Source organism: Neomonachus schauinslandi, chromosome 4 (genome assembly GCF_002201575.2).
Source record: "Neomonachus schauinslandi chromosome 4, ASM220157v2, whole genome shotgun sequence".
NCBI classification, from domain to species: Eukaryota; Metazoa; Chordata; class Mammalia; order Carnivora; family Phocidae; genus Neomonachus; species Neomonachus schauinslandi.
The window spans coordinates 33,671,157-33,684,045 of NC_058406.1; the positions used below are offsets into that span (position 1 = coordinate 33,671,157).

General features: G+C 58.4%; 1 protein-coding gene across 2 annotated transcripts in view; it reads right to left on the reverse strand.

Annotated features, from left to right (window-relative positions):
* The window catches only part of SLC6A9 (solute carrier family 6 member 9), a 32,093-nt gene extending 19,756 nt beyond the window's left edge, over window positions 1-12,337 (reverse strand). Inside the window, exons 1-2 of one of the 2 annotated variants that reach the window (XM_021683822.1) lie at window positions 12,176-12,337; window positions 6,347-6,466 (exon numbers count right to left, since the gene is read on the reverse strand). In XM_021683822.1, coding sequence (XP_021539497.1) covers window positions 6,347-6,376 — 30 coding nt within the window. In that variant the 5' untranslated portion in view covers window positions 6,377-6,466; window positions 12,176-12,337. Of the gene's footprint in view, window positions 1-6,346; window positions 6,467-12,175 lie in introns of those variants that run through there. The other variant, XM_021683823.1, reaches the window with a different exon arrangement.
* Between the last annotated feature and the right edge of the window lie 552 nt (window positions 12,338-12,889).

Genomic DNA, 12,889 nt, shown 5'->3' on the forward strand with positions numbered 1-12,889 from the left:
AGGCCCCCCACCGCACAGCTAACTCTTCCTGCACTCCTTCGCACACTTGCAACTTTCTGGGTCACTTTTGCTGGTGTCTGTCTCCCTGGCTGGCTGGGCCTGCCCCTCCCTGGCACAGACCACTCAGCCCCTCTCCCCACCCCCCAGCCCAGCCTCCCAGACCGCCTGGCTCCAGGGAGGGGGCTCAACCTTCTGGAAGGTGACTGACCTGTCCTGGGGAGGAGGGGGCCACAGGTCCATGAGCCGAGGCCATCCCAGGATGAGCACTCAGAGCGGAGCGCGCCTGTCTCCGCTCTCATTCACACCTCTGCCAGCTCCACATCCCCTGCCTCTCCCGCTGCAATTACTCTCACCTCATCTCCTCCCGCAGCTCTGCCTACCCCTCCCTGGCCCTCCCCCTCCGGCCAGTCCCCATGCAGCCCAGCGCGGGTGCTCCAGAGCTAGAGCGAGGCGTGGGGTTTGTTGTGTTTTTCCCTTGTTCCCAGCAAGTTATTGGAACAAAACACACACACACATACTCACAACCACAGAGTGAGGCAGAGCGAGCTCGGGAGAGAGTGAGCGGCCTCGGGGCCCAGATGCTTCTGAGCTCCCAGGCCTGCCACTTGGTGGGCCCCTGGTAGGGTGGTTGGGAGCCACTGGGCACTAGACTTGGTGAAGGGCAGGAAGAAGGGGGGGCATAGTCCACAGGGCACTACCAAAGCATCTTAGACTTCTTAGAGTGGTGTGGGCGGGGGGATGGTGGGCTCTGGAGCTGTTGCCTCCCTCCCCCCGCAGGAGTTGGAGACCCTCAACCAGCCAAGATGATTGAGTGTGTTCACAGAAGAATGTGGCTGACCACGCAAGAAAGATCTGGCCCGGGGAACTGCAAGGTCACCTGTCCTAAGAAAGATGGCACTAGGGGCGCCTGGGTGGCTCAGTCATTAAGCGTCTGCCTTCAGCTCAGGTCATGATCCCAGGGTCCTGGGATCGAGCCCCACATCGGGCTCCCTGTTGAGCGGGGAGCCCGCTTCTCCCTCTCCCTCACTCCCCCTGGTTGTGTTCCTGCTCTCGCTCTCTCTCTCTCTGTCAAATAAATGAATAAAATCTTAAAAAACAAAAAAGAAAGATGGCACTGGCCCAGAGAGTGGTCACCACAGAGTCCAGGCAAAGGTGGAGCCACAGGATAGGAGCCTCGGAGATCTGTACTGCCTTGCCCAGGGCCTGGGGAGTTGCTCCGGGAGGATGTGCTGCACGGGCTGGGTCCAGTCCAGCAGGTGTCACCGTCAGTGGGGCGGACGTCACTCAGACCCATCCAGTCCCACTTCCCTGAGGCCACACTCACGGGTCAGTCTCCAGCTGATGCTGAGATACCACAGACCAGTGGCCAGGAAGGTAGGCACGAGGGTTCTGGCCCCAGGAAGGCGGACCTCTCTTTGGAAATTGATAGGTTGGCAGAGGGCCTGGTACATGGTAGGATCTTAGCAAGCACCCACCAAATGGAAGCATGCATGAATTCTGCTGTAAAGAAAACCTAGCTTTTCTGTGAGTTTGGTAAGTATGGTGACCTCAAAGGGAACATGTCAGGATGGTTTGTTTTTTTTTTAGGATGGCTTTAAAAAAAAAGGGCACAAGTTTAGAGTCAGATGGACCTGGTTTAAACCCCAGCACTGCCAGTTTCTCACCATATATAGCCTTAGGCAAGTCACTTAACGTGTCTGGTCTTAGTTTCCTCATCTCTGAAATAGGAATAATATCCACCCATCATCAAATCGAGTGAGAATTAGCACTAATAGTAATAGATAATACATATTAAGTGCTTACTATGAGCCAGACACTGTCCTAAACACTTTACATATATTCATTCATTTAATCCCCCCCCCCCCCGCCTGCCCGCAAATGCCTTGATGTAGATACCTTATTATCCCCATTTTGGGGGGTAGACAGAGACCAGCCTTGGCTCAAGCAAGTCACCTAAGAATGGTCTGAGACCCCACTGACTCAGCCTCTCACTGGGCCAGCCTCATGCAGCCAGGTCCCCAGACACGCTCCGCTGACTTCCTGCGCACACAGACTGTGGGCCAAAGCCCTGGCTGGGCCACTGGCTTCAGGAAGGCCCAGTCACCCATGATGCCCAAATGCTCACTTCCACCCAGGGTGGGCTCTGGGCTCTGGCTGCCCTGGCCTGGGCAGGGTGCCCAGAACAGACAGCCCTGGCTGGACGGCTTTCTCTGGCCCCGGCCATGGGGACAGGAGGCGGCAGCAGCCCAGCTGGGCCCTGGCCGTAATGAGGCCTCATTAGTGGGATCCAGCTGCTCCAGCCCCACTTTGGGAGGCCGACTCCCCCAGCCCCCGCCTCTGACTTTCTTAATAAGAGTGGGCATGTCTCCAGAGGGGCAAGGAATCTAGTTGCTTTGTTGTGCCCTGTGCCTCCAGGGGGAAGGTCCTGCCGAGCTAGGACTGAGCAGGGGGAGGGCTGCAGGGAAGCTGTGTGAGGGGAGGGGAGGGCACAGGACTGAGCAGGTGTGCTCCAGGGAGGGTGGGGAGGGGAAGCAGACCAAGGGGAAGGGAGGCAGGATCTTAGGTCCAGAGAGGAGGCCTGAGGAACACTGGGTCTAGATATTGTCCATTTCCCTGGGAGGGTGTAGTTACACATCTCCGGTCACCTGGTTGATCATCTAGGTCGTAGCTCAGGCTGTCCCGGCTAAGAGAGCCCCCCTCCGTGCTAGGCCTTATATAAGGAGAGGGCCCACTCTGTGCCAGTCCCTGAGCTGGGAGAGTCCCTACTGTGTGCCAGCCCCTGTGCCTAGAAAGCACGCACTGTACCACCAGGACCTGTGTTAGCAGAGGCCCCACTATGCGCAGAGTCAGATGCTAGAAGAATCCACAGTGTGCCAGGCCTGTGTGAAGAGAGCACCTACTTTATATCCACCCAATGCCAGTGAGCCCCTGCGGTGGGGCGAGGTCCTGCACTAGAGGAGAAGCCCATGTAGGCCAAATTCTGTTGCCAGGCGAGCACCCAATGGATGCCCAGCCAGGAGCTGGGGGAGCGCCCACCGTGCGCCTGGCACTATGACAGACGGGTGCCCACTGTGCGGCAAGTATGTCCTAGGTGAGCACCTCCCATATGCCGGGGCTTGTGCCAGGTGAGGGCCCAGTCGTCGACAGGCTCTTCACCTAGGAAATGCCCAACGTGGGCCAAACCCTGTACTTGGTAAACTCCCAGCGAGTGCCAAACCCGTATTAGCTGAGCACTTGCTACATGCCAGGATGTGGGCTGGGGGAGCACCCACTGTGTGCCAGGCCCTGCAATGGATGGTGCAGATAAGAGGTGTACAAATCCTATCAAAGCAGAACAGGGGCGCCTGGGTGGCTCAGTTGGTTAAGCAACTGCCTTCGGCTCAGGTCATGATCCTGGAGTCCCGGGATCGAGTCCCGCATTGGGCTCCCTGCTCGGCAGGGGGTCTGCTTCTCCCTCTGACCCTCTTCCCTCTCATGTGCTCTCTCTCTCTCATTCTCTCTCTCAAATAAATAAATAAAATCTTTGAAAAAAAAAAAAGCAGAACAGAACAGGTCAGGGCGCGGCAGCCCCCGGTGGCCTGTGGTGCTTGCAAAGCCTTCTGGGATGATTAGATCTCTGGCACTCACGGCCCTAGCCCAGGTGACTCTGCTCTTATGCATCACAAGGTTTCCCAATGGCAGGAGCAGCCAGCGTGCTCAAAGACACGGGGAGAGGCCAACGAGGCTCACCAAGGCCTCTGTTGCCCAAGACTCTGTGCCAGTGGGGAGCAGGCAGGGAGAGGGGCCTGAATCAGCCAGCTTGTGACCTTGGTGTGAGGCCGTGTGGTTAGAGCTGACCCGGCGGGGCTCTCCGGTCCTGGGCTCCTCTCCCCCAGCTCCCTGTCCTCTGAGCCCAGGCAGCCCCACCCCACGCGTATGCAGAGGCACTAGGTCTCCATGGAAGTATCACCCCACCCACCCCCCGGTGCCCCCAAGCATCCCAGCTGCTCCCAGGCTTGGAGGCACCCTGGCCAGCTGGGTTCTCGCGTGGCCCTGTCCTAGGAGCTGCTGAGGCGTGAGGGAGGCAGCTGAGCTGGCCCGGCAGAGACCATCTGGGCTGGGGGTGGGGGGAGGGACACGTGCACCAGGCATGTGGGCCTGGGCACGTGCTGAAGAGGGGCTTGCTTCTCGGCGGGGCACCTGCCCCATGAAGAAAGGGCAGGAGCTCCAAGGATGACACAGGGTGTCTGCCGACGCTGAGGAGAGTGGGGGGACCCATGTCTTCACACCCAAACCGGAGGCAAAGGGGATGGAAGTAAGGAACCCACGGCAGGGGCTAGCTACCCCCTCCCCACATACGGGGGCACAAATGGCAGAAGAAGCCACAGGCCTGGGACTATCCAAGCAGCTTACACGCGTAGCCCTCGGTAGCCTCTCTTCTACCCCTACCACGGCATAGAGAGGAGGGCATGTCTGGAAGGAGTGTCCTCTGCTCTTTGCCTTTAGGGGAGCACAAGAGTCTAATAAAGTGTTGGCTCAGCTGCCTACGCCTGCCAGCCAGGAGGGATGGCGCTCCTCGGAGCCTGTGTCCTGGAGACAAGCCCTGAACGGAGATGGCTTCAGTTTCCAAACTGGGGCCCGAGAAGAGAGTAGCCCAAGGTCATCAGCAGAACTGAGAAAGAGGCAGGAATAGAATCTCTAGCAACCGCTGTGGTGGTGGGGGGGGGGCGGAGGGCGGTAGAGCCCAGGGGACAGATGTTATGGGCCTCAAACCAGCAGTGGCCGGCAGAAGCCAAAGGGCAGAGGGCATCCGAGCCCCGGCTATCTTTAGGCACATCCTGGGGCTGGGAACGGGCGTCCCAAGGCAGCAATCCCTTCCACAGACAGGCTGGCCGGGCAGAGCCCAGAGTCCGGGAAGCTCAGCTCCGGGCAGGGATTATGGGACGTTGTGATTGATGCTCGCTCTGTGGCACACAAGCCTCCCACATCTCAACCGCTTGCCTGCACCAGTCCTTTCAGGGTCACTCCCGAGAAAGAAGAGCAGCCAGGGAATACCCAGAGGGTTTCTTAGGTTTCATGGGGCTCGGAATCTCCATGTAGCACGGGGCAGGGCCACACCCCACTTCCTACGGACCGTAGGCCTGTGGCAATTCCCAGACTTCTCTGGGAAAGGGAGGCCATTTTTGGCCCTATCACAGCATCACCTCCAGCAAGTGTTCAGGTCACAAGACTTCATCTCTGCCCGTTTATGAGCACCCCAAGTTCAGGTTGGCTCAGGAATACTTTCAGAAACTTGGTTCATTCAGACTGGTTCCAACCAGTAGGAGCCAGGCCAGAGCAGGCCTGAGGGGCTGAATGTTAGACGTTCAGAACCGAGCAGGATAGAGGGTCCTTACCCTGGAGCGAAACCGCCCATCTACCTCTCCCAAACCATTGCTCTGGACCAAGTACTCTGAGCCCCAGAAATCTTTGGTGAGAGACAGGGCCTATTTAGGGGGTGGGGGAGCTCCGCAGAGACCCTAGGCCAATCGATCCTTCACAGAATGAGAAAAGCAATGGAAGGAACTGATGTGGGTGAGAGAGGCCAAGGGCAGGGCTGTGCTCAGTCACCAGCTTTTTCCCCTGACAGCTGCCCCATCTAGCTTGTCCCCGAGGCAAGGTCCCCAAGAGAAGAAATACAACCACTGCTCTTGGGATCGGTTCTGACATCTTTTTCCGGTTCCTGCTTCCAGTGCCGACCTGCTCTGTCCCTCAGTGAGTCTTCCTCCTTCAAGCCCTGACCAGGCCCGGCTCTTGCCAGCTGCCTCTCCCGGGGCCTCCCTAGCACCTCTCCTGGCCTCTGGGGTAGCGGGCAAAGGAAGGGCCATGCCTTGGGGCAGGGGGAGAGGGGAGTTTTCTGAGGCCTCAGAAGAAGATTCAAAATGAAACGTTCTTTGTTACTTTTCAGAGTGAGAAGGAACCAGGGAAGGAGAGAAAAACCAGACAGGGTCTGAAGACCCCTTGATTAGCACATCGGAATGCTCCCTGCAGCGGGCAGAGCATGGGGTGGGGGTGGGGTGCTAGGGTGCCGACCGTGTGACTGTCCTGGGTGTCCTCCTGTCCTGCTGGCCAGAGCACCTCTTGTGATGAGGATGGGGAGTGTGCTCCTGCCCCCTGACGTGCCGTCGTAGGCTCTGTGGCAGAATCAGCCCCGTTATGGGCTCTGAGCCGCAACACCATCCAGCCTGTTGGCTAAGGGGCCGCCTGCTTGGGGCCTGGGACAGCCCTACTAGTCAGGAGCCCTGGCATGGCAAGCAGCCGGCAGGCCTCAGAGGGGGCAGTGTTCGTGATACCCCCCTCCACCCTGCAGTCTGGTTCCTGTACTCACCAGCATCCCTTTGGCACCTTTTCCTACCATGGCAGCAGCAGGTTGGGGAGCGGCCCTGGAGTCCTGGACCACACTCACAGGCTCTGCTTCCAGCACCTTTCAGACCACAGACCTCAAGAGCTGTGGAGAGAGCAGAGAGCCGGGTGGGAACCTGGCCCGGGAAGGTGAGGGCAGGCCAGGTGTGGCTGTCAGGGTTCTCCAGGACAGGTAGTGCTGGGCCCGGACCACCAGCTGGCAGGCCCTCACTCCCCTCCCAGGCTGGCCCACCCTCTGCCAGGCCCTTTCCCATCTCGTCCTTTTTGGATGACCCTCGATCGGCTCCTTCCTAGCCCTTCTTCCAACCCTTCCCCTGGATCCCTGGGTCTCCAGGGAGCCCGTCCCAAGGGGCAAAGGTCTATTTTTGACTCTCCAGATGCCCAATTCTATAAAAGATTAAAAAATGAACACAGGACTGGGACAGGGTCCAATTCCTTCATCGTCTGTGTGGATGGCTTCAACCTTTCTCCTGAAGGGGAGTCAGCTTGGATCAGCACGTGCTCCCCAAGCTCACCCCAGCCAGGCAGTCAGGACCGTCCTTCCTCATCCTGGTGCCACTCAGCTTGGGCTCCAGGACAGCCGGGCATGCTGTTATGTCACTGCCCTGGACCATAAGCTATGTGAGCACCAAACACGCCGTGCATGGGACCACTTCCCTGCCCTGGCTCAGGCCTTCCCCTGCCTGCAACATCTTCCCTCCTGCTAACCCGGTAAAATTCTGCAAATCCTTTAGGACCATGCTGAAATGTCACCTCTTCTCTGTAGCCTTTCCTGGCACTCTCCCCAACCACAGTGAACAAACTGCTTCCTCCTTTCATTTTTTTTTAGCAGGTTTCTACTGGTGTCCTTATCAACTCATACTAGACTTATTTGCTTCTGTCAGTCATCCATGAGACTGTGCGTTCCCTGCGGGTTGGGTCCGTGTTTCATTTACCCTCGGTGCCTGCCCCTGGCCCAGGGCGCACTAGCAGGATGTCTTGCTTGAATGGGATTGAAGGGCAATGGGTAAGACTGAGGTATTGGGGGGCGCCTGGGTGGCTCAGTCGTTGAGCGTCTGCCTTCGGCTCAGGTCATGATCCCAGGGTCCTGGGATCGAGCCCCACATCGGGCTCCCTGCTCCGCGGAAAGTCTGCTTCTCCCTCTCCCCCTCCCCCTGCTTGTGTTCCCTCTCTCGCTGTGTCTCTCTGTCAAATAAATAAATAAAATCTTAAAAAAAAAAAAAAAAAAAAGACTGAGGTATTGGAACGATGGTCCAGGCCAGCCAGAGACCTTGTAGGAAGCATCTGAGACACAATGTGGGCGTGACGAGCCGGACGAGGTGGCAGACAAACGGAAGGAGTGGCCACAGGGCCATGCTGGTGTATACAGGTTTAATGTCAGACACGGATGTAATAGGGGGTCGTTTTTGACGGGCCTCAGGAGAGGATTCAACCTTCAGACGAGATCGGGCGTGTTCAGGGTGGTATGGCCGTAGAGGATTCAACCTTCAGGGAGGAATTCTCTCATGGGAGGAAAACCCTGGGTTAGGTGGACAAGAATGTTCAACCTCCATAGGGCCTGGTCCCAGGAGGGACTGGATTCATCTTCTGGGGCCTTCTCTACCCTCCCAGGGAGTAGACTCTACTCCAAAGACTGTTCTGTGGCACTCCGTCCCACCCACAGCCACCTGTCAAGGGCCGCCTCTCTCCTGCAGGTCCAGGAAGGTTTTAGAAGGCCAGAAGAGACAAGGAGGAAGGTCCTTGCCTGTGAAAATCAGCACTTGGCTTCCTTAGGACTTGGCCCTGGCCACTTGATGTCGCACAGCCTCTTCCCCAAGGTGGGGGTAGGCGCAGATGTGACCTGTAACCATTTCCCTTCTGTCAGTCACCCAGGCTGGTCTCTCTGCCTCTCAAAGGGTCCTCCTAAAGAGACCCCTGCGCATGGCTTTGGTCTTCTGGGGGCAGTCAGGAGAAGAGGGAGTTTGTGCTCCATTGTCCTCTTCACTCACTGCACCCCTCCTTAAGCTGTAAACTTTAGATCTGACTGTCCCAAAGCTGTCCCTCTTCGGCCAACAAATAGTAATAACAGCAGGTGGCATTATTAAGAGCCACCTCTTGGGCTGGTAATTATTATGCCCCCTGGTTAGGTAAGTAAACTGAGGACATTCTGCCCAGAACTTAGGCTCCAGGGTGTTCTCACTCAGGTCATCCCTGAGCACTGACTGCAAATATAGTCCTTGTGCTCAGAGTGTTTACATATTGGTTTACAGAGGCTGCATGGTGGTGGCCTCCAGGAGAATGAATGAGTTGGGCAGAAAGTTTTGCTGCTTCTCCTGCTTCTGCCATTTCTGCCATTCTGTTAAATGGCCCCCGTCCATCCATTCAAAAAGTACCACATACGGACCACCACTGGCAAGTAGTCAGTTTAGCATGTGATGAAGAGCTTGGGCTCTGGGACCTGGTAGGCCTGGGCTGGAAATCTGGTTCTGCTACTCACTACGTATGTGACTTTGAGCAAGTTACTTAACTTCTCCGAGCCTCAGTTTTCTCAATCTGGAAGATGGGGCTAGTAATACTTCCTTTGTAAGTTCTGAAGTTTCTGCTTACTTTTGGACTCTATTGCAAGTCTTCCCCTCCAGTCCACTAATCTTCCCAAAGCCCTAAAGCCCCAATTCCCCCTCATCGTTCTCCACGGCCAACAGGATATAGGCTAGATTGTTTAGCAGGCATTTAAGGCTGGCCACAATTAAATTCACTTATTCCACAAATATTTATTTCAGGCTTGCTCTGGGCCAGACCTGTGTTGGGCAGTAAGAACTCATCGGTCTCTGCCCCCCTGCATCTTGCAGGCTAGGGGGAAAGAGGGAAACTCGTGACTCAAACACAGACAATCCAAGACTGAAGGAGAAAGATCCTTCTATGAGAGTTGAGAGCAGGGGGACCTGGCCTTGTCTGAGAGTCACAGGGGGCTTTCCTGAGGAAGCAATGCTATAGGGTCAGAGGGACTTATTTAGGCAAAGTCGCAATAGTGAGGAAGAGAACAGGAACAGAGATTCAAGCAAATGAAATATGTGCAAAGACCCTGAGGCTGGGCTCAGATTGCCAGGGAGAAAGTGGCCAAAGATGAAGGTGGACAGATAAGCAGGGTCAGGGCCTTTGGGGCCTGGATTTTAGTTTCTATCCTGAGGGCAATGGTCTCGATCAAAGGCTTTAAGGCAGAGTTGCACCTGGCAGGAGCAACTGGTGGAATGTGCATTTTGAAAACTCACCCTAGACACAGTGTGGAGAAAGGACTGGAGGGAGGGGTTAGTGGAAGAGAAGTCAGTCAGGAGGAGGCCAGGCCAGGGATGAGGGGGTGTGGACCAGGTCGGTGGCCATAGGGTGGGGAGAGGTGCACAGATCTGAGAAAAATATAGAAGGTGACTGGTAGGACTTGGTGATGAATTGCACAGGAGGTGAGGGACAAGCGGGGATCTCTGGTTTCTGCAGGTGCAACAGGAAGAAGCCAGAGCCAGGCCCAGAGACAGGAGTGCCAGGTGCTGCAGGCTTAGAGTGGGGAGAGGGAGAGCTGGGTGTGAGCTGCCTGGGAGCCACTCAAGGGTGGATGGTGAGAGGGCAGTCATAGGACCCAGCTACTTAACTGGCTCATTGCTCTGTCCTTCCCTCTCCCCAAACGGGGCTGTCTGTCAATCAATTGTAAAGGTCCATCTGAGCCAAGCCCTGGAGTCCTCTCTGGGAATGGAAAGGTGACAAGCTCTTTCCCTGCCTTCAAGGACCTCACAGTTTAGGAGAGAGAGGAGGCAGCATAAGCTCTATTTGCTGTGACGAGGGAGTGGAGGGGCTGTGGGAGCAGGGGAGGGCTTCTAGTTTTGCCTGGTGCCCAGGTCAGCTACCTGCAGCCACCTGTGACCATGTGGGACTATTCAGCATTCCCAGAGGTTCTTGCCTCCATGTTTGTGCAGGTGGTTCCATTGTCCCCATTACCATTGGTATATATCCTCCCCAGCTTCAAAACCTGTTCCAATGGCATTCTCTTCAAGAAGCCTTCCTTCCTCCTCCAGTTGCAGTCACCTTTTCACCGAACCCGCAAAGCACACTGTGTACATCTGATTAACACGCTCGTCACATGTAGTGTTGCAGCATGGTTATTTGTGTCCAGATCTGGCTCCCCACGAACTGGAGAGATCTTCCAGGGCAAACGTGTGATTCTTCTGTGTCCCCAGGGCTGGGCACAGAGCGGGCACCGCCGCAGTCGCAGTGTAGGCCGAGTAAGGGGGCGTTTTCTCTGCGGTCCTTGGAAATACTTGGGCATGCTCAGTGTCGCCCATTAGTCCCTTCCTAGAACCAGTTCCCTCACCCACTATTCTCCAACCTTCCGATGCTCCCTCACTTTGGACTTCTCAGGCCCTTCTTCATTTTCCATTCCTCGCCCCCGCCTTTACCCCAGCCTTTATCTTCTAGTAACCGCAGCATCAAGCTTGCCTCAGCAAAGAAATAGACCCAGGCTTTGTGCTGGAGCTGTCAGCGAGCCGGGGACGCGGCTCCTTTAAGAGTGACCAGCGAGGGGGCGTGGTCGGCGGAGAGCAGGCCCGAAAGGGGGCGCGGCTCCTTTAAGAAGCAGCCGGCGGACTGCGAGGAGGCCCCGGGCGGGCAGGCAGGGGCGCGGTCGCTTTTGGAGCTGCGGCACCGCCTGTAGCACCCCGATTCCTCGAAACGGGGTGCGTCCGCTTTAATCGGGGTGCGAGGTGTCGGGGGTCGGTGTTACATCAGCCGCCACGTGTGGGCCTCTCAGCTGGTGTGGAGGCGGCGGCTCCGCCCCCGGCCCCAGCGGTGGAAAAGTACCGGGGCGCCGAGGTCCCCGCCCCCTTGCCCCGCCCCCAGGCCGGCTCCGGCCCCTCCCGGCCCTCCTGGCTAGCCCCCCTCCCGTCCCGCCCCGGCCCCGCCGCCTTCTACCGCCCCGCGGTGGCTGCGGGGTGCGGGGCGCCGGCTGGGGGTGGGCGCCCCCGACTGCCAGGCCCCTGCCCTCACCTGTGGCCGCCCAGGCCCGCCCCACACGCACCCGGAATGAAGGTTGGGGTAGGGAGGGCGCGGATTTTCCCTGGAGTAGCAGCCCCAAAATAACTCCACGGCCGTAGTCCCTTCCCAAAGCCGTGGCCGGGAGCCGCGGACAAAGATCCCGAGGGCGTCGGGACCCCCTGGCGCGGCTTCCCGGGACCCGCGGGCGCGCGGGAACCCAAACCGGGCCGGTGGGTGGGCGGGCAGATAGGGAGGCAGGCCGGCTGGAGGGGCCAGATAGGCAGCCAGGCCTGCCAGCGGTGCGAAGAGATGGAGTGGGAGCCCGCACGCGGGGCGCAGAGCCGGCCCGCAGGTTCCCGGCCGCGCAGGCCCCCGGCGCGCAGACCCACTGGCGCCCCAGACGGACCGTGACACGCTCTGGTTCCGGCGCTATCCACACAGCTCCGCGCCCGCCGCCCCCGACCGAGCCGGCTTCGGCACGCAGCGACCCCCCTTCGGGAGCGCGCCCCCCCTCCGTTCTCTCCCGCTTTAGCTCCTTGGTGACAGCGGTGACACCCAGACGCGCGCACCTACCCCCGATCTTTGCGGCGAGACAGACATCCTCGTGCGTGCACCCACACACTTACCCACAGATGCCCGCATGCAAGCGCGATCATACACACACACACACACACACACACACTCACTCACTCACGCCCGCTGGTCCTGGGGCTTAGCCCCGCGGAGCCACCAAACCCAGACCGACGGCAGGACTGACAGAGGCGCGGGCCGCAGCTCTCGGTTCCCCAAGCCCCCTTACCATGCTGCAGCCCCCGGCCCAGGCGTGCTGGGTCCGCACCGCGGTGCGCCCAGGTGGCTTTCTTAAAGGGAAAGTTGCATCAGCCTCCCGAGGCTCAGTGCCGCCGCGAGTCCGCCCGCCCCGCCGCGCCGCTCGCGGCTCCTCCAGAGCTTGTTGTGTTTTGGTTTCGGGAAGGCGGGGGCCAAGAGTTTGGTGAAAGTTTGGAGAGTGGAGAAGGCTTGGGAGACCTAGCCAAGTCCCTCCCCTCCCTGAACAGCTCCCCTGGCCGCTCTTCCCCCCTCCCGCATTTCATCCCCACCCCACTGGCCGACTTCTCAGGCTCCTCCTCCCAGGGAATAAAATTACAAGCCTCTCCAGCTTTCAGATGATTGATCCCCAGGAACCCCTGGGAGTGGGCTCCACAAAGAAGCCCCCTTCTTCTCCCTTGCCTTGCTGCCCCCCCCCCCCCCCCCCCCCCCCGGGCCCCTTGGAGGAAGCAGATGTCTTTGCCCACTTCCGACTAGGGTTGGAATAAAGCCAGAAGACCTGGGGCACTTTGGGGGGCTGGGGCTGGAGTTGGCCCTCCAGGCCCCTGGTCTTCTGCGCCTGCGTTGCCCCCAGGGAGAAGTCAGAGCGAATTCCATTCCCTTTGGAGCGGTGCCTCTGGGGACTGTGGGCACAGCTGGGTAAAGCCCGGGTCCTAATCCTCGGAACTGGAGGTCTAGGGGTAATCCT